Source organism: Ovis aries, chromosome 12 (assembly GCF_016772045.2).
Source record: "Ovis aries strain OAR_USU_Benz2616 breed Rambouillet chromosome 12, ARS-UI_Ramb_v3.0, whole genome shotgun sequence".
Taxonomy (NCBI): Eukaryota; Metazoa; Chordata; class Mammalia; order Artiodactyla; family Bovidae; genus Ovis; species Ovis aries.
Window position 1 is genome coordinate 18,328,631 of NC_056065.1, and position 20,538 is coordinate 18,349,168.

The following is a 20,538-nucleotide window of genomic DNA, read 5'->3' on the forward strand; positions in this document are numbered from 1 at the left end:
AGAAATATGAAAGACACAGAGATATGAAATTGCATAGAATAGAATTCACCTTTCTGAATAGAGAGCTATGGATACATTAGAAAACAGATTGAAAAATAAAAGCATCCAACTAATGTACATTAGATGTTAATGCTTCCCAAGTTCATGATCTCTTCTGCATGAGGCAGGTTTGGCAACATTCTTTTATAATTTTATTATTATAAGCTTTACCAATTATTACATTGTCAATATTACTTTATTAAATTACTATATGAATTATAATGTAGTTATGAGATACAGGAATTGAAACTTAGCACATCATGATACCATTTTAGTGAATAAAAATGAATTCGCACTCCATTATATATACTGTATATTGGAGAAGGCAATGGCAACTCACTCCAGTACTCTTGCCTGGAAAATCTCATGGACAGAGGAGCCTGGTAGGCTACAGTCCATGGGGTCGCTAAGAGTCGGACATGACTGAGCAACTTCACTTTCACTTTTCACTTTCATGCACAGGAGAAGGCAATGGCAACCCACCCCAGTATTCTTGCCTGGAGAATCCCAGGGATGGGAGAGCCTGGTGGGCTGCCGTCTATGGGGTCACACAGAGTCGGACACGTATATACTGCACTACATATTCCTCCTTCCATCTTCCACCAAGCCAGAAAACAAAAATCAAACCAACCAATCTAATTAAAACAACAAAGCCAACTTGCTAAGATTTTTGGTCTGGCTAAAGTTTTAGACAATCATCCACATGATTCAATGGTGTCTCAAAAGTTGTCTGAAACATCTTAGTTCAATTTTGAGGTTTAATAACTTTGGAAGTACAAATGCTACAAATTTACCAAAAACATTCCTTGAAAGTTTAATTATTTAAATCTGCTTTCTACTTAATTCTGTGAATTTTGAATATGTACATGTGTATTTTTGTGCGGCAGTTTCTGATAACTCTTTCTTAGACAGGAGGGTCAGAAGAGGTCCTCCTTGGCTGACAGGCCACCTGCCATATCTCCATTGGATGCAGGTTAATTCTCTGCTCCATCTACTTGGGTTAGTTCATCACATTCTCTCTACATGCATCTCCTTACAATAAACCCTACTCTGCTTCTTTTATAGAATTAGTATGAAAATAAAATTCAGTAAGTTATGTTGCAGAACTTCATAAAATATAAATTGCTATAAAAAATGTATTTCTGTCCTCATTTTTCTCAGAGTAACTGGTACCTGTGATGACCACCACTGAGTTCCCAGATCTCCCTTCTGTCCAGAGACCTCTTGGTCAGAGTCTACATTTCCCAGTTAACTTGGCGACTTGGTGTAGTCACCAAGTTGCAGTTTGGTGTAGTCACATGACTTATCAACAATGGAAGGAGTGTGGGAAGTGACATAGGCAATTTGTGCACTTTCTAAAGAGGAAATCACTTGCCTTGCATTTGCATTCTTATCCCCTTCTGATGGGCTAGAACTAGGGTGTTGTGATAACTCAGGTTGTACCGCTTGGAAGCATGATGAAGAATCTAGATTCTGAATGACCCTGTGGGAGTGAGCTTCCCAGAATGTCCACTGGCCCACAGATGGTAACTCGAGTTTTGAATATCTTGTTATAGTAGATTAAACTACTCATTACAAGTACCTGTTATTCTGTACATTTCAAGCTCACATTTCCATTTCTATCTATGGCAGCTCTCCACACTTCACTCCTGTTTTTCCCTCCACTGTATTTCATTCTCCTTTGACTCTCTCATGTCTTATCCTGTATTTTCCCATAAGGGCTGGTTTTTCAAAGACATTCCCAGCCCATAAAAGCTTTTTTTTTTTTTTTTTTTTAGTTTACACATAAGAAATCATTTGTTGAAATTTTACCTTTCCTCAATTATCTCTCTCATTTCTCAGAGCTCTTTGTTCCTTGCCAGATTTTTTAACTCTCCTTCTTTCCTCTTTTACTTGCAAACTCAAAATCATTTTATACATTACATGGTTCTAATATTCTGATAATTGGGGGTGTTGGGTATTAGGGGGTGTATGTTTGTTCAATATTTACTTATTAACTGCTGAAATGTCCCATACATATTTGTCTTTTTTTTTTTAGCTGACAGAACAATCCTTCCAAAAATGTGTATATAACTGTGTCATTCCATTGCTTAAAAAGTTTTACTATCCACTCATTGTTGCATAAAGGTGAACTCCTTAGTGTGGCCTCAGAGGGCTTCATTATATGAGCCCAGCTCTCTGGCCTCTTCTCCATGACTTTCTCTGCCTTATACATGCTACATCCATACTGAGATACTGTTGTTTTTCAGACATGCTCAGCTTCCTCTTGCTTCCTATACTTTGCATGTGGTTCTCTCTCTGCCTGGTTCACCTCCCCTTCTCTCCTCAGGCATAATATCCTCTTGAAGTCTTTCCTCCTTCCTCACCTCTCCAATCTAGTTTAGGTGTCTTTGTCATATTCTTCAAAATTATCCTATGCTAACCTCTATCATAGAACTTATCTGCACATCATTTCTCATATTAGAGATAATTACATATTTGTTTCCCCATCTCTTCCTATTAGCTTCAAATCCCTGATGGAAATTCCTATTTGTTTTAAAGGTCCTGGTATGAAGGGCTTCCCTGGTAGCTCAGATGGTAAAGAATCTGCCTGTCCTGGCATACTGACTGGTTATTAGTAAGGATTTAATAAACTTTTTTGATAAATAAAGGATTGTATGAACAAATGAATTTTGGTCAGCACTGGTGGTAGGTTTAAATTGCCAATCTCTTTTAAAAAATGACTTTTTAAGTCTATATTGGAATTTGAGCATCATTCGAATACTTAAATTTTTTCATGAAGAAGAAAATTTTGTCATTTTTCATTTTCAATTTACACTGTTTTCCAGTAGGCAAAATAATCTGAAATATGGTCATTAAAAGCTCTCACAATATTATATCAGTAGTTGGAAACAACTATTCTCTTCTGGAGAGGTCTATCGCAAATATGTCACAAGAATCCTTCAAAATCTTGACCCCGTTTTAAAAAGGCAGCTAAAAGTACAGAATTATCTTAGAAGGAAACAAAGTAAGTTTTAAATGAGGGTTTCAGCTTGAAAGAGGTTGGGGGCACCCAGAAAGGAGCCCTACACTGTGTAGAGCCCTCTTATGTCTGCTGCTCCTGACGACGATGTGATATGAACCTCACTTTCCCCATAAGTTACTTTTATTTACATGAATTAAATCTATAACAGGGGCTGGGAGGAGATTAGTGGTCCAACTGTCTTCTATCCTGAGGCTTTTCCCAATTAAAGGCATTACAATAAGTATTTTTTATTTGCTTACAGTGTGATAAATCTAAAAGGTAAACAGGGCCATTCCTTTCGTGGGAGAGATGACACAAGTGTCCAGCTGCCTATGAGGCATGGTAGGGGTGGCGAACGGCTTGATCACATGTCACAGGAGCACAGAAGGGAGAGGGGGCTGGACTTGGGAAGTCTTCACTGCAGACATGAATTCTGACCTTGTCCTTGAGTGTGAGAGTTAAGAAACACATTTCAGGTGTAACAAACAGCCTGAAGGAGGTTGAGAGCACCCAGAAAGGAGCCCTACACTGGGTGGAGTCCTCTTACGTCTGCTGCTCCTGACAATGATGTGATATGAACCTCACTTTCCCCATAAGTTACTTTTATTTACAGATCTGACCTTTGGTTTCCTCATCTGTTAAATGATCATACTTACCTGATTGCTTTGAGGGTAAGTTAGGTAAGGTTTAAAAATGCCTAGCACAAAGTGGTGGTGGTGGGGGCGGGGGGAGAGAGGAATGGGTTGGGATTTTGGGGTTGGGAGATGCAAACTATTATATATAGAAGAGATAAACAACAAAGTCCTACTGTAGACTGTAGACAGGGAGCTATATTCAATATCCTGTGATTAACCATAATGGAAAAGAATTTTAAAGTACACACATACACATAGCCAAATCACTTTGCTGTATAGCAGAAATTAACACACATTGTAAATCACCTATACTTTAAAAAATGCACAACACTGGAACTAAATAATACTCAGTAAACTTTATTCCCCTACCTTCCCTCCCTAATCTACTCCCTCTCCTCCCAGTACCCTGCCTTATTATTTTCCTTCTCAAGAACTGCCATTAGTACAGCCAATGTAGTCATGATGGAATGGAGTGGAATTTATTTGACTTTAGCTTGCTTGAATTATGTCACTTGCATGTATTCTATTTCACTCTAAATAGATGTGTGTACACACATATATACACACAGCTGCACAAACACATTTAATTTTCGAAAAACAGAAACTTAAGTACGGCCTTAAGTAAATGGGTGAATAAAAAAAAGTGAATAGATGGGCAGAACTATTTTGGAGAAAATCCTAAAATTCACAGCATTTTTCTCTACACTCAGCTAAGCCTGAGAATCACTGTTTTGGACTAATGCTTTAAGGCTGAGATGGGGCTTAGAAATTACTGTTCTCCATAACCATGAAGGTTCTTACTCCCAAGATGGTGGCTGTCTTGGGGAACACCCCCAAAAAGACTATGGCAGAGCACAGCCTCTGGACCCAGACTGGAGAGGAAAGGGAATACTGATTTCACTGAGCACTCTGTCTCCTCCTCAGAATGATGCTGTCAGGTCTTAATGAACAAGCATGTTTCTGCCTCTTTTATGCTTGCAACAATAACATTAACAACATTCACTCATGGCATTTGTTGAAAGTCTGCATTCAAACTTTTGAGAAAATTAGGCTCATTTAAAATTAACTGCGTATACCATAAAAGGTCACAAAACTAATTTATCCCTCCGTTCTTTTTTCTCTATCTGCTTACTTTAAAATACATTCCTATTTAAAGTTAGACTTAAACGTTGTTTCAACTACTAACTTTGAACAGTTCCAGATTGTACCTTTAATTACCTGGTAACTAGCTGGCTCCTAAGTATGATGAAATTAATTGATACGAGGTGAAGGAAAGAGATGAGGTCAGAGGGAAATAAATCTGCATTTTCAACAGCCTGTCACTCTCCTTTCTAAGCCATAGGCAGGTTGGCTCCCTCTCTGTTACCTGTGAAGGAGAGTGTGTTTACACTTCCCGTATGAACAGTCTCTTCAGCAGATGAACATATTTCTTCCATTGAATCCTTCCTGATGGAACTGTGAGATCCTCTTATCATAGTACAAATGTGGCTGGTAGAGTTGAAGTCGCACCTGCCGCACTGTGCTGTGGCTTCCATGGATGCTGGGCAGAGGGTTCTGCATGCTTTCGTTTCCTAAGTCAGGTGGTAGAGATGGGGAGAGTGGGGGCAAGGGGGAGGAGATTTAAAACTTTCATTTAGACATGGGTGGGCTAGGTTTCTACAACTCTCAAATGAAATTTTCTTCTGCTTAGTTCATGAGTGACTATCTCAAAATTCTTTAAAAAGAAATGAAGGCAGTCTGTATTACTAGAAAGAGAAGTTACTTTGAAATGACACAGATTTAGACCCATAATCCAGTTTTGCAACTTATTAGTGCTGTGACCTTGAACAAGTCTCTTATACTTTCAAAGCCTCAGCTTCTTCCGTGAAAGAATGGAAGTTCAATTTACTATATGGGTTTGTTGCATGACTCAAATGACAGAATGTAAATGTCTTACACTTAGTACATACACTATAAATAATAATAGTAGTCATTATTTTATTATTGTTGCTTTGACACTTTTCTGGTGGAATTTTCGAGAAAAAACAAAATAAAGAATGTGAAATTTGAGAATCTGTGCTTCGTGTGCTCTTAGGAATGCTGGACCAATGAGAAGTATTCTACATCCAAGTTTTATAAAATTTAAATATTTCATAAACTGTCATTATAATCATTATTATTTATATGTGTAAACTTTTTATCTGGTAAGTCTCTGGGCTTTTTATAGTTATTGATATGTATAAGTAGGCTTTAAGCTCAGAAAATGAAATACTTCATCATCTGAAATTACAGGAGATAGATATAAGGCAATATTTCTACAAGAAGAAGTTTGACTTCATTTTCCTTTTATATAGGTAGCATAACTTATTTAAAATCATTCTTGCTATTTAAAAGTGGTCTACATTGAATCTCTCTATTATCTAAAATAAGTTAATTTTCCCAAAGATCATGAAAATAAAGCTGCTCAGAAAAATATAGTTGGGTTTCCACTTAAATATGGTGAATTGAACACATGCATTTATCTTCACTTCCTCTTAAAGCCCAACCAAATGACAATAAAGGAATATAGAAAGTCTAAGGAAGAGAACTAACACCTATTTTTTGGGATGTGGATGTATGTGGCAGAGACAATGGTATGTGCCCAGGAATGTCCATTTTTGCCTTTTCTCCCTAGGAACACTAGATTCTCCAGTCTGACTATAAGAGGAGGAGTCATGTGACCAGAAATATCTGTGTGATGATGTTCAGAAGAGATGCTTTCTGCATCCAGGGAAGACCCTACATGTACAGTCATCCACTCTTTTCCTTTTTTCACAAGATGGAAGGGACTTGGGGTCCTGAGACATCACATGGAGGAGAGCTTCTGAAACCACACTGGACTAACCTGCGAAAAGTTAAAACAATTCCTTTCATTCACCCACTCCATACATGAGGACATTTGTTTTTACCTTGGCATTGTTCGATGTGTTATAGAAAAAACATAATTTAGTGCTTTGAAGTTGAATGTTTCCTTAATAACAACAACAAAACCCTAAAGTATAAAGTGGCACTGGTTTCAGGTTAAGCAAGTGGTGGCAAAGAAATTTGTAGTGAGTTTTGGGAATCTGAGAAGGTCTGTTATACTGTGGCTAAATGTTTGGCAATACTCGGCCCTGGGATGACTGTCAAAGCAAGCCATGAACCCGTGAATTCACTGTTCTGGGCAAGACAGCGTAGGCTAGTACATGAGCCTGTGTACATGTGTGCTTATGGCTGCATTTGGCAAAGTATTAAAAAACTGAGAGTAACTTAGAAAATAATTTGTGAAGCTTTAAAATAAATTAGAGAGGGTTCCTTGGAAGATATAAGCCACAGTGGGAAAACTAAATAAAAGTCTGTATCCTGCTCAGTGAGAACCCCTCGTTTCTACTGGATTCCCCATATGGTGGCTGGGTATGTATCCCATCCAGACCTAGGATGGAGCACTTACGGATACTTCATTAAGTACACCTATTGAGGATTCTTGGTAATGTGATTTACTAACAAAAAGCCATCTTGCCATAATGAGGACCCTACTGTGTTCCCCACCAATGGATTTCTACATATAACAACATGTCAGTCAATCTCCAATGGAAAAAAAGAAGTTTAAAAACATAGAAAAAATGTCAGAGGAAGCAAAAACAAAACAAGGAAAAGAAGAAAATGAAATAGTACCAAGCTTAAACCATAATGGAGAAGATTATGAGAAAGCACACACACACACACACACACACACACACACACACACACACACACACACCTGTCAATTTGCTGTGCAGCAGAAATGAACACAACACTGTAAATCAACTATACTTCAATAAAATAAATGAGAAAACCAAAATTTTACAGGCAAAAAAAAATAGTATCAAACAAGCAAGATAATTCAAAGGACAAAGCAAACAAACAATTTAAAAAGTAACAACAGAATGAATATTTTCAGAATGAGGGAAAAAAAGACATTTCATGGATGAAATAAGAGTAGGATGCCATAAATAAGTAATAATTGGCAAAAAAGAAAGAGCTATCAAAAACTAAAACAAACAAACAAAAAAAAGATAGCCAAAAAAACTCCACAACAAATCAATAGAATGGTGGAAAGATAAAGTTAAGACAATATCTTATAACACTGAAAAAGATGGGCAAGAAACAAGATGGAAAAAAATTTAAATATCAGTTAAGGAAGTCCAACACCCAACTTATCAGTGAAAAGAGAGGCAAAAGAGGGAGCAAATTATCAAAGATATAATAAAATATCATTCCCCATAACTGCAGACCATGAGGCTCCACCCTGAAAAAGTCCACAAGAAGTATATCATTATCAATATTAATAATGGTGATAATAGCATATACATAGAGGCACATTGTCACGACATTTTAGAAAATCAGAAAAAAGAGGACGCCTTAAAAATTGTTGGGAAAAACAACATGGTTGCCTACAAAGAAACAGGAATCGGAATAGCAATAACAGTTTAAAAAAATCAGAAAAGGATTCAAAATCCTGAGTAGAAATAATTTTTTTCTTTTGAATTGTATACCTAGACAAGCTATCAATCCAGTGGGAAGGAGAATTACAATAATTTCAGATATCAAGCTTTCAAAATATTTACCTTTCACGTACCTACACCCAGAGAGTCAATTCTTCATGAAGAAGGGACAACTGGGGCTCAGAATACAGGGAGACCAACATAGAGAAGGAGGAAAGAGATTTCCCAAAGAGACAGCTTTGGGAAACTGGCTGGGACAGCCATGCAGAAACCCCACAGAGATCCAGTCCAGACTGGAGCAGGAGTTGGAAGGCTCTAGGAAGGTCTTCAGGAAACAAAATTGAGTCTAGAGATTGAGTTTTACCTATGGCATACTGCTTGATTCAGCATTTAAATTTTTTTTTCCTGATCACAACCATTTAAATATGAATTTTAAATACAAGTGTTAGTTGGCCTTCATAGAGCCAATGCAAGCCACCTTAAAACATCACAGGTATATTCTGAATGTCTCCTTGTAACAGAAGCTGTGTCATCCTGACCAAAACCAGATGCCTGGGAATCAAATGTGAGGTGGACAATACTGAAACATATAGATGTGAATGAGGCTTCCCTGGTGGCTCAGCCAGTAAAGAATCTGCCTGCAATGCAGGAGATCTGGGTTTGATTCCTGAGTCAAGAAGATCCCCTAGAGAAGGAAATGGCAACCCATGCCAGTATTCTTGCCCGGGAAATCCCATGGATAGAGGAGCCTGATGGGCTACAGTCCATGGGGTCACAAAGAGTCGGGCATGACTGAGCTACTAACACGAGATGAGTTGTGAATGATGGTGTCATTTCTGAAACTAATAGGTTTTCTATCTTTATTTTTCAAATATGAATGCCCCTTTAAGGAGAGTTTTCTACATAGATCCTTCCTAACTTGTTATTTCAAAGGCATATTCTTGCAACATTACCAGTTCTTTAAGACTGGTAATAAAAGTAATAAGTAAGTATTTTTATAAGTAATACAAATATTACTTGAGAAAAATGTCCTAGTCCAAACTTCTGAAAACACTGGCCTGGAATAAACTTAAACTTTAGAAACATAGTGTTGATTATATTTCTTTCATAGAACTAGCTAATTAAAATTTTGTTGAAATCAGGTCGATTCTTAAAATTTATTTATTTTTAATTGGAAGATAATTGCTTTACAATGATGTGTTGGTTTCTGCCATACATCAACATAAATCAGCCATAGTATACATATGTTTCCTGCCTTCTGAGCCTCCCTCTCACCTCTCACCCCTCTAGGTTGTCACATAACACCGGATTTGAGTTCCCGGAGTCATTCAACAAATTTCCACTACCTTTTTTACAAGTGGTAACATATGTTTCAATGTTACTCTTAATTAAATTTGTCCCACCCTCTCCTTCCCGAACTGTGTCCACAAGTCTGCTGCTGCTGCTGCTGCTGCCAAGTCGCTTCAGTTGTGTCTGACTATGTGCAACCCCATAGACGGCAGCCCACCAGGCTCCCCCATCCCTGGGATTCTCCAGGCAAGAACACTGGAGTGGGTTGCCATTTCCTTCTCCAATGCATGAAAGTGAAAAGTGAAAGTGAAGTTGCTCAGTCGTGTCCGACCCTCAGCAACCCCGTGGACTGAAGCCTTCCACTCTGCTCCGTCCATGGGATTTTCCAGGCAAGAGTACTGGAGTGGGGTGCCATGTCCACAAGTCTATTTGCTATGAAATCAGATCAACTTTTAAAAAAATTTGTAGACAAAAATCCTCATTATTTTTATTGAGCATTTTGTGTGATTATTCATTTCTGTGAAGTATCTATTCTCTTCAACAGTATTATGTGTTAATATTCATTGCTGCAAAGTGCTTGCCAGGGCCCTAAAACTCTCAAGACTTATGGTCCATTCCACGTCCATGATGCTCACACAAAGATTGTATAATTACTTCCATCATCAAGATCTCTTCCATTGTCTTTGATGAAAGCAGCCGTTTTTAGCCATCGAAGGGGATGACAGAGGATGAGATGGCTGGATGGCATCACTGACTCGATGGACATGAGTCTGAGTGAACTCCGGGAGTCGGTGATGGACAGGGAGGCCTGGCGTGCTGCGATTCATGGGGTCACAAAGAGTCGGACACAACTGAGCGACTGAACTGAACTGAACTGAATGACAAATAAATGTTCCTAGTCCTTTCCTTAAAATGGTGGGTTTCTGGAGTCTGGGGTCAAGTTTAATGCTAACAAATAAGGCATGGCTGCATGTGAAACATCTCAACGGACAGACATAAATGATATGCCCATCGGGTTATTCATTTTTGTGGTTGGCTAGCTTTTGCTGAACTTGCACTGTCTCTAGGAATATGAAATAAACACAACTAAGTGAATCTGCTGGACCTGAAGTCTCTCTTAAAAGAAAGTGAAGTCCTATGACTGGGGGACTAGAGGAAAGAAGCTAAATTTCTTTTCATCTCCATCCACAACACCATGCCCGCTCTTTCAGCATCTCAGACTTTCTGTCTGCACTAATCTGAAGTGCTGGTAAAGCTTCCTGAGAACAGCTAATCATTATTAATTCCTTTAGAATTCATTGCAATAACATCAATCATAGCGAACTCATTTGGTATTAATATGGATGTAATGTGAAAATGAATAATGCACACAGGAGTTTTTATATTCCTATTTTAGAAAAATAGTTATGAACAATGTATTTCTCTTTCCATTGTCAAATCAGTGCCTCTGAGAGGTTTTCTATCAATTACCTTCATCATCATTCCAGTTGAAATCTTGTCAGAGCAAACATATTTCAAAGGATTATATCCAACTCCATTACAGCATTCCTGGCTCTTTGGAATAAGTTCAGTCTCACAGCATTTTACTGGCACTGGGTCATTCTTTTTAACATGTGCTTTAGACTCTCCACTGGAAGCTGAGCAGCATATGGTATCTGACATATTCACATAATCCAGCCCACAACAGAACATCCCTGCAACAATAAAATGTTATATATGAATATGAAATTTAAAAAAGAGAAGAAAACTGAGGCTGCTATAAAGTTTGGTATAAAAATGTCAGACTCAGACTGAAATGGTACAATAGCTCAGGTAGCATTTCCCTAGCACGGTGATTTAAATGTACAGTGAGGGGTCCTTCTGTCTAGGGCTCTTGCACTAGACACTAATTAGGTAACACACAAGAGGAAGTGTACTAAAAATCATCCAGCAGGGTGCCAAACTTCTCTGAAGCTCCATAAAAAAATATGATCTGATTTCTGTCATGAGAATTACCTGCCCATTTTGTGATGATAACATCTAGTTATGGAAGAAGTGGTAGTTAAACCACAGGAACTCAGCAGAAATCTCTAGAAACTCACAAAGGAGAAGAAGTCACCCAAGCACTCTGGGATAAGAGGCTAGGCAGTGGAGAGGGAGCACCATCCTAGAACTGGAGACATTGCCTAAGCATCTTGTAAATTTCTGCCTGCCTTTGTCTAAGATACAGATAGATGCTCCTTGTGAATCCAGCAGCAATTGTAGCCATCCTTGGATGTTAAGAGAGATTTGTGTTCAAAACCAGTTGATCATGCTCACTGATCAGGTAAACCAGCTGGCCAGCATTTTTTCAGCTGCAAGTAGACCCATTGCTAGATGTGGGTAAGAGGTACAGGGTGGTGGCAGAAAGACCTTGTGGGGATAGTCATTGACCCATACTTCTCAATGAAAGACAGGTGTACCTGAAGTACCAAAGAGCCTCCTTTCTCCCACCCAATTCAGTGTAACTTCCTGAGTTCATGTCATTTAGGTCTTGCCATAGAAGAGACACAGCAAAAATATCGACATAAACAGCTGAATAAGCAAACAATGCTCTAGGGTCAGATTAAACTAGAAATTAAGGTACCTATACCCCATGTCACTAGGCTATCATAGTAGAATTTATATCCAGTTACACAGCAGTGCAATGTGATGAATGATTTATAATTATAATTTTGTTTATTTATTATTAGTCCTGACTGATAACACAAAGAGACTCAACTTCAAGGTGCCCTGGGGTCCTAAATTGTTTAATCTGGTCCTGTACATATACCTACACTATGAAATAGCCCCCTAATAACAGACAAATGAATTTTAAGTACTTTTTAGATTATTAAAAAAAATCACCGAAAGTAGACACTGATTTGACACATGCCTTAAGAAAGATGTTTGTCCACTCATGACTCCAAAGGACCCTCTCACTGACCTTTCCACTTTGAAAAAAGTTCAATATTAAAACATTTTAACTTTTGATTAATAATATACCTTGATCATTACTGCATTTCATCACCATGTTTAAAAGGTGATGTGTCCAAAGTAATTGGTTTAAAGGTAAACTGTGGGGTTTTTTTTGTACTTTAGTATTAATTTTAGTTGTTTGTAACATTTCCAGGGCAAGTTTCTTCAGAAAAATATACACTGCAGGGCTATCATTGTAGTCTGAGTCTTGATTACGATGGGTAAAATTCACATACACACACAAAAAAATCCACAGCTTCAAGTTTTATATTGTTTGTGCATGTTTTTTTTCCTGCTGCCTTCTGATCAGACATTTAAATACAACCTTGGATTCTTTGCTGTCATTTTTTTCTCTAGCACTTTTCTTAAAGTAATTCATGTTTCTATTTTAAAGAGCAATCAAAATCTGAAAACCGGCCCTTTAGGGAGCAGAATACATTCTCCGCCTCCACTCCCAAATTACTTTATGGTTCCACCATGCTTTGAGTATAAAATCAAAATGCAGACATTGACCTAATTCCAAACTCCTAATCAGTCATCTGATCGCTCTGAGGGACTTTTGACAGGTCAACTAAAATTTTGATAATGAACTGTTTTTACACTAGAAAAGAAAAAAAAAAAAAGATGCATTCTTTCACAAAGAGCTTCATCTTTGTTTCACTGAATTAAAATTTTCAGCCAAGATTTCACTCACATAACAAGAAGTGACTCCCTTTCTAGTTTCTTTGGTAAACCATTACTTCTTTAATTATTATCAACCTTGTTCCAGTGTGATAAATTGCTAATTACTTAATACCCTAATCAGCGTTCATTCTTTGCACAGATAAACTGTGACAGTGCCATTAATTTAAATAGTAATTTCACTTAATGGCCAGAACGGCACACCAGATTTTTATGCAGCATTTTCTGAAGACTGCATCCATCACTGCAATATTCTGACATAAAGATGTCTGACGTGCACTAACTCACTTAGGGAGAGCAGATGTTGCCGAGCAGAGCTTGGTAGTAATTCCCATAGTGCATCACTTCAGCATGAATGAGCTGCAAATTCAGAGACACTCTTCTGAAACTGCATTGCAATAACTTTTGACCCTACCTAATTTATCACATGGAGCACTTGACTTTTGAACTTTGACACAGAGAAGGCACAGTTTTAAATATGCCCAAAGAAAAACAAAATGGGTCATGTATTATTGATGGATTGATCTATACTTCCAGAGGCTCTTCATTAAATTTGTACAAATGTGGAGATTCTCTTTGAACAAGACGCAGATATTTTTAAGAGGGTAGAGTATGCACTGAACTATTAGATATTTCTCTTTGAGATCAAACAACCTATATTAGTTTTCCAAACTGCATATATAACCAATGGATAGCTTCCACTGTATTGGATACAACTGAAAAATAGTGAAGGAAATAATTTTTTTACTCATAATATTATGAATACTTCCAATATGTTACCAACACTTACTTATTGTCCATGGCTGAAAGGAGAACATTTATAAATATCTAATCCTGATTAGTCTCTAAATCATTAATTCTATAAAACAAGTGCTCCATTTAAAAAAAGCCCAAGAATTAGCACGCTTTTGAGATAAAAATAATATAGTCATAAAAAACAGAGTCTAGAATATGACAAATCATTGTGGAACTCTGGGATTGACCATGGAGACCACGTTTTAAGCCACGGGATTATATTTCAGATTTAGAAGGATGTTACAAAAAAAGAATACTTGTGTTTAGTCATTCTAAGGACAAACATAAAGTTGATGGCAGAACATGAAAGAAAAAAAATGCATTTTTTCTTCACCAGCAGATGGCTCTAAGACTACCCCCACAAAGCTGAGACAGGGTAGGGTGAAAACATTTTCCAAATCATTGCAGTGTATTTCATAGCATTTATATATTACACTTTTCAAAAGTTCATTATGTCATATGGAAATCTTCCTGGGAACTCTTCTTTCAATACAGGTCTTACACAATGTATTTCTGCAATGTATTTTCCTCTCTGTAAAGTCCCCAAATCCCATCTATGTAACAGGATTAGCCATTCATTCTACAGCTGTCCCAGTCAAGGGTATGGAAACTCAGAACCATATTCTAGAAGAGTTGCAACCCAGAGTTTCATATCCAAGACTGCATGGACAACACAGATAATAGAACTAAAGCAATCTGTTCCCAAGGTATGTCATCATCAGTTCCTCTTGGCTAACAGAAAATCTAGTCCTTTCAGCATGACAGAGAGGCTTTAATTTTCGTCTTTTAATATGAAGGGGTATAATCAAGTCAAACCCAAGACTGATGGCACAAATGATAAAAGCATATAAGCAAACACTACGAATAAAAAGAGTAATAAAGAGGTTGAAAATATAGTCAAAGAAAATGGTTAAGAATACACATCCACTGAAATGACGAGCATGACTTTCATCCCGAGGTACCTGTATAACACTCCTACACAACTCATCTGCCCAGAGAGAGCACTAAAAACATAAACGCTACCCCAGCACTTCTGTTCCAACAGCATCTGTTAATTCACTCCATTTATAAAATACATATTGACAAAGACAACTGAACTGGGACCAGGGAGATTTGATTTGGTGTGAGAAAGTCAATTCAATGTGATTTTGTTAAAGGGCTCCTGCAGGCAAATAAAAGAGTTTAAGTAATAAAGTACATAAAGAGATGTTTTATGAGCCAGCCCGGTCTTGTGGCAGGCACACAATGCCAGGCAGGGAGAGAGGCCAGGCTTAGGAACAATATTATGAGATCCAAACCCTCATGCAGCAGGTATGGTGCTGCTAGGTTGAGGAGAGAAAGGGCCATATGGATATTCTGGAAGGTCATTGAGGTCATAATCATTAGGGGCGACAGGAGGGAGCGGCAACAGAGAGAGGAAAAAAGACATGTGGAACGTGTCTATTTTCAGTGAAACCTGCAGGGAGGTCAAGAGACTAAAAAGAGATTTTTTTTTTTTTTTCCTTTTTAAAAGGCTCATTTCTTCAGTCCACCATGATTACTAGAGTTAGCGGAACTGTCAAAGGTCAGGAGGACTGTGGAGCTAATTTTGAGTCACAGGAATTGAGGAACGTCACAGTTTGCTTAAGAAATATTTGGATAGTATGGGTATCTTATTGAAATTTGGGGATTCTGAAGTTTGGGCCCATGAATGGACTTCAAGGGCATGTGAAATGGCAGGCAAATTTTTGGGTGTATCCTACATATTACTATTTGAAGTGAGGGTATGCCACTTTCAAAAGACTCTACCAGGAGTGTACAACATTCAAAAGATTCAGAACCTTGTCCTAGAGGACAATCTATGCTTAGGAAAGGCCCTTTGGGCAAGAATGTTTTAACAGACTTAAATTTGCTTTTGTTTTTGGCAATAGTGTTTTAAGGGACTTATCTTTCTGTCTCCTTCACATCTATTTTGTCACTCAAATCTGATTTATCTCAAATCACAGTTATTATTATCTCATCAACTCTTCCCCGAGTACCAAACAAGGTTCAAATCCTTTTGGCTCTTCAGGTTTATCTCCCTCTATTTGCTTACATGCTGTGTCTACCTCCAATAAACCCAACTGCTCACCCCTACCTAGACGTGCTTTGCAGGCTGCTAATTTCACACTTCAGCTCAGGCTATGCCCTCTAGCTGAAACATCCTTCTTCCATCCACGCATCTCAAAATCTCACTCCTTGTTTGTGGTTCTGATTCAGTAGTTTAGCTTTCTTCATCACTTTGGATGGAGTGATCACTCAGTTTTAAGACTATGCTTATATATCCATCCTTCTCATATGCCTATGTTTAACCATACAGGCACTTTGCTCCTTGATTAGATTGCAAGTCCTTAAGGACAGAAATAGAATCTTAGCCATTTCATACCCACAAAACACTGAGAATATTTTGAATATAATCACAACACAATATAAATTTATTGAGTGAAAGAATATGGCAATTGACTAAAAATAAAAACAACAGTACAACAACAATGTTAAAATGAGACAGCGCTGCTGTTTTAAAACTCTGGCTCATTATGGTATTGGGGGGCAACACTTTTACATCCCCACTTCTCTACAACAACGGTTCTGTCTTTAATGGATCTGTTTTCAGATCCATTAACTCATCCAAAGGAATAAGAGTTACTCAACTGATTAGTCACAGTACAGGATAACTAACTAATGGTCATGATTTCCTAGTAGAGTAAGCCTTAAGGCATTGATTCTTAAAGTTTGATGTCAGGACCCCTTTATACTTTCACAAATAAACCAGGATTACAAATAGCTTTTGTTTATGTGGGTTATATTTGTTGATATTTACTAGATTAGATCCTATCAATTCATGGCAAATAGATGGGAAAACAGCAGAAACAGTGGCCGACTTTATTTTCTTGGGCTCCGAAATCACTGTAGATGGAGATTGCAGCCATGAAATTAAAAGATGCTTACTCCTTGGAAGGAAAGTTATGACCAACCTAGACAGCATATTAAAAAGCAGAGACATTACTTTGCCAACAATGTCTGTCTAGTCAAGGCTATGGTTTTCCAGTGGTCATGTATGGATGTTAGAGTTGGACTATAAAGAAAGCTGAGTGCTGAAGAATTGATGCATTTGAACTGTGGTGTTAGAGAAGACTCTTGAGAGTCTCTTGGACTGCAAGGAGATCCAACCAGTCCATACTAAAGGAGACCGTCCTGGGTATTGGAAGGACTGATGCTGAAGCTGAAACTCCAATACTTTGGCCACCTGATGCGAAGAGCTGACTCATTTGAAAAGACCTTGATCCTGGGAAAAATTGAGGGCAGGAGGAGAAGGGGATGACAGAGGATGAGATGGTTGGATGGCATCACCGACTCAATGGACATGAGTTTGGGTGGACTCCGGAAGTTGGTGATGGACAGGGAAGCTTGGCGTGCCGTGGTTCATGGGGTCGCAAAGAGTCGGAGATGACTGAGTGACTGAACTGAACTAGATTAGAGCTTAATACTGGAATGTTTGAAATAGGTATTCATTAATTCACCTAAAATAATAATAAATAGATAACATGTTAATATAAATATTTTTGAAAAATAAACACATTTCAGAACTCAGAAAAATTAGCAAGAAGAATGACATTGTTTTACAGTTTTGCAAGTCTCTTTAACATCCGGCTTAACAGAACTACCTGAATTCCTCTGTTTGTACATTCAACTTTTGCAATATCATGAAAGCAACCTAAATGTCCATCAGCAGATGAATGGATAAAGAAGACGTGGCATATATATACACAATGGAATGCCGCTCAGTCATAAAAAAAAGAATGAAATTGTGTCATTTGCAGTAACATGGGTGGACTTGGAAGTCATTATACTAAATGAAATAAATCAGACAGAGGGACAAACACAGTATGTTATCATTTACACATGGAATCAACAAACTGGTGAACATATAACAAGAAAGAAGCAGATTTACCGATACAGAACAAATAAGTGGCTACCAGTGGGGAGAGGGAAGGGAGAAGAGGTAAAGGGTAGAGGATTAAGAGATACAAGGCACCATGTACAAAAATAAGCAACAAGGATAGATTTTATACCATAGGGAATATAGTCAATATTTTATAATAACTATAAATAGAATGAAAGTGAAAGTGTTAGTTGCTCATTCATGTTCAACTCTTTGGGACCCCATGGACTGTAGTCTGCCAGGTTCCTCCTCTGTTTATGGAATTCTCCAGGCAAGAATACTGGAGTGGTTAGCCATTCTCTTCTCCAGGGCAGCTTCCCGACCCAGGGATCAAATCTGGGTCTCCTGCACTGCAGGTGGATTCTTCATTAATTCTTTACTGTCTCAGGCACCAGGGGAGACCATAAGTAGACTACAACCTTTAAAAATTATGAATCACTAAATTGTATGCATATAACATATAATATTGTACATCAACTATACTTCAATTAAGAAAACCAGAGAACTCTTCTGCAGTATTACATGTCATGTAATCTCTGGACAACTCCGCTGTATAGTATGAGAGAATGAAGGTGAATAGGTTAGTATGCAATAGTTTAGTAATATTGTGAAAATAGTTTTGATCACACCTTCAGAATTCCCTCGTCCATACTTTAAAAGTTGCTGCTTTAGAGCCTAGCACACATTCACAGCATCTTTTCTTCTAACTTTGGCACATGTGTGGTGTGCAGTCAATCTCTCTCTTTTTTTCTGGTCATCCTCAAAATGTCTGTATAACTTGGTAGTTACTGGGCCTGCTCATCTGTTCTGATAAACATTGATATGGTTTGGGTTGGAGAGTATCCAATGCTTGTTCAGTAAGAGAATGCTCATAAAGGTTAAGAGTTTAACTATACGGATGGAGTTAGCAACACCTCTTAGTCATAGTGGCAGGAGATTCACAGGCAAATCTCCCAGCCTCCCTTGCATTTAGGTATCTATAGATAGCTGAGTTTCAATAAACTGTTAATAAAAGTATCTGCTAGTCATAGGTCTGGCCAATAAAAAAAATTACACATGTGTTATTTTATACTTTTTCCTTCTTATGATTGCAGGAATGGATACAATTCCCAGGTAATTTGAGACTCTACCTGTTGAAAACAGCAGCACTTTCAACAATCAGAACGACTGTGGGAAAGAGAGCTACCTGGATGACAACATTCATATCACAGTCCTACTATATGGGAAAGAAATGAACCTCCTTGGTATTTGAGCCTTTATACATTTTGAGATTCATTTATAATAACAATGAGTGATACCTGAAGTAATACAGCCACTGACTTGACGTGTGATTTGGAAAAAGTTTTAAACTTCCATTGGAAGTGCTTCTCTTTCTTCATCTGTAAAATGGAGATAATAATAGTACCTATCTCATAGGGTTTGCTCTATGGATGAAACATATCAATGTATATGAAGCACATAGAACTCAGCTTGGCAAACAGTGAAAATGGAATGTTGCCTACTTTTTCATATTGTAATATTTTTAGGTCTTTATTGAACCTGTTACAATATTTCTTTTTTTTTATGTTTTGTTTTTTTGGCCATGAGGCATGTGGGATCTTAGTTCCTCCGCCCAGGGATTGAACCGCTGCTCCCTGTACTAGAAGTCAAAGTCTTAACCACTGGGCCACCAGGGAAATCCTTGCTATAATTTGTCTCCTGTTCTTTGTGTACATCTTTTAGCCAGTAAATAGTATCTTGGAGTTCCTTGGACTGCAAGGAGGTCAAACCCATCAATCCTAAAGGAAATCAACCCTGAATATTCATTGGAAGGACTGATGCTGAAGTTGAAGCTCCAATACGCTGGCCACCTGATGTGAAGTGGTGACTCATTAGAAAAGATCCTGATGCTGGGAAAGATTGAAGGCAGGAGGAGAAGGGAATGACAGAGGACAAGATGGTTAGATGGCATCACTGACTCAATGGACATGAGTTTGAGTAAGCTCCAGGAGAAGGTGATAGACAGGAAAGCCTGGTGTGCTGCAGTCGATGGGGTCACAAAGAGTTAGTCACAACTGAGCAACTGAATAACAAGGAGACACTGGGCTGGATTTCTTGATTGGCTATATTTCTTGACTATATTTGGAATACTAGTCTCTCACATCTACTATCCATGGAGGAAATTTCTGAAATGACTATGCGTCTACATTGGGAGGTTGGTTTTTCCTTTTTGTTTTTGCTTGTTTTTCCTGGCAAAGTCAAGTTTCTTGTTAGCTTATAGGACAGATCCAGAGGTAATCCTTAAATTCGCCAGGTCAATGAAAATGTCATAATCGAAATCTAATTCTGTTGTATGTAGGACAACTATTCACTCTTACTACTTTCTGCACAGTTGATGGAAACCAACATAGTGACATATGACTATCAGTCAACTTGACAGCATATATATTAAAATTCTCCTCTAGATTTATCCCACTGGTTTGGATTTTAAAAATGCCTAAGATGCATACAATTGTGGATCCAGAGAGGCAATCTACAACTTCACAGGATAGTAAATGCCTTGGAAGTACCCTTGATAGCTATTCAGAGATAAAAATAAATAACAAGAAATCAGGGTGGGTTTTTTTTTCCCCCTTTGGTTCAAAGAAGGAAATTAGTCTTTCCCACATTGGGAGGATTGAAATTTAATTATGAATA

At 37.9% G+C, this 20,538-nt stretch overlaps 1 protein-coding gene across 1 annotated transcript in view; it reads right to left on the reverse strand.

Moving 5' to 3' along the window:
• Window positions 1-20,538, reverse strand: part of USH2A (usherin) — a 983,289-nt gene that overhangs the window by 213,055 nt on the left and 749,696 nt on the right. The window contains exons 52-53 of the mRNA XM_060396021.1: window positions 10,920-11,143; window positions 5,045-5,249 (exon numbers count right to left, since the gene is read on the reverse strand). Of these exons, the coding sequence (XP_060252004.1) occupies window positions 5,045-5,249; window positions 10,920-11,143 (429 nt within the window). The remainder of the gene's footprint in view (window positions 1-5,044; window positions 5,250-10,919; window positions 11,144-20,538) is intronic.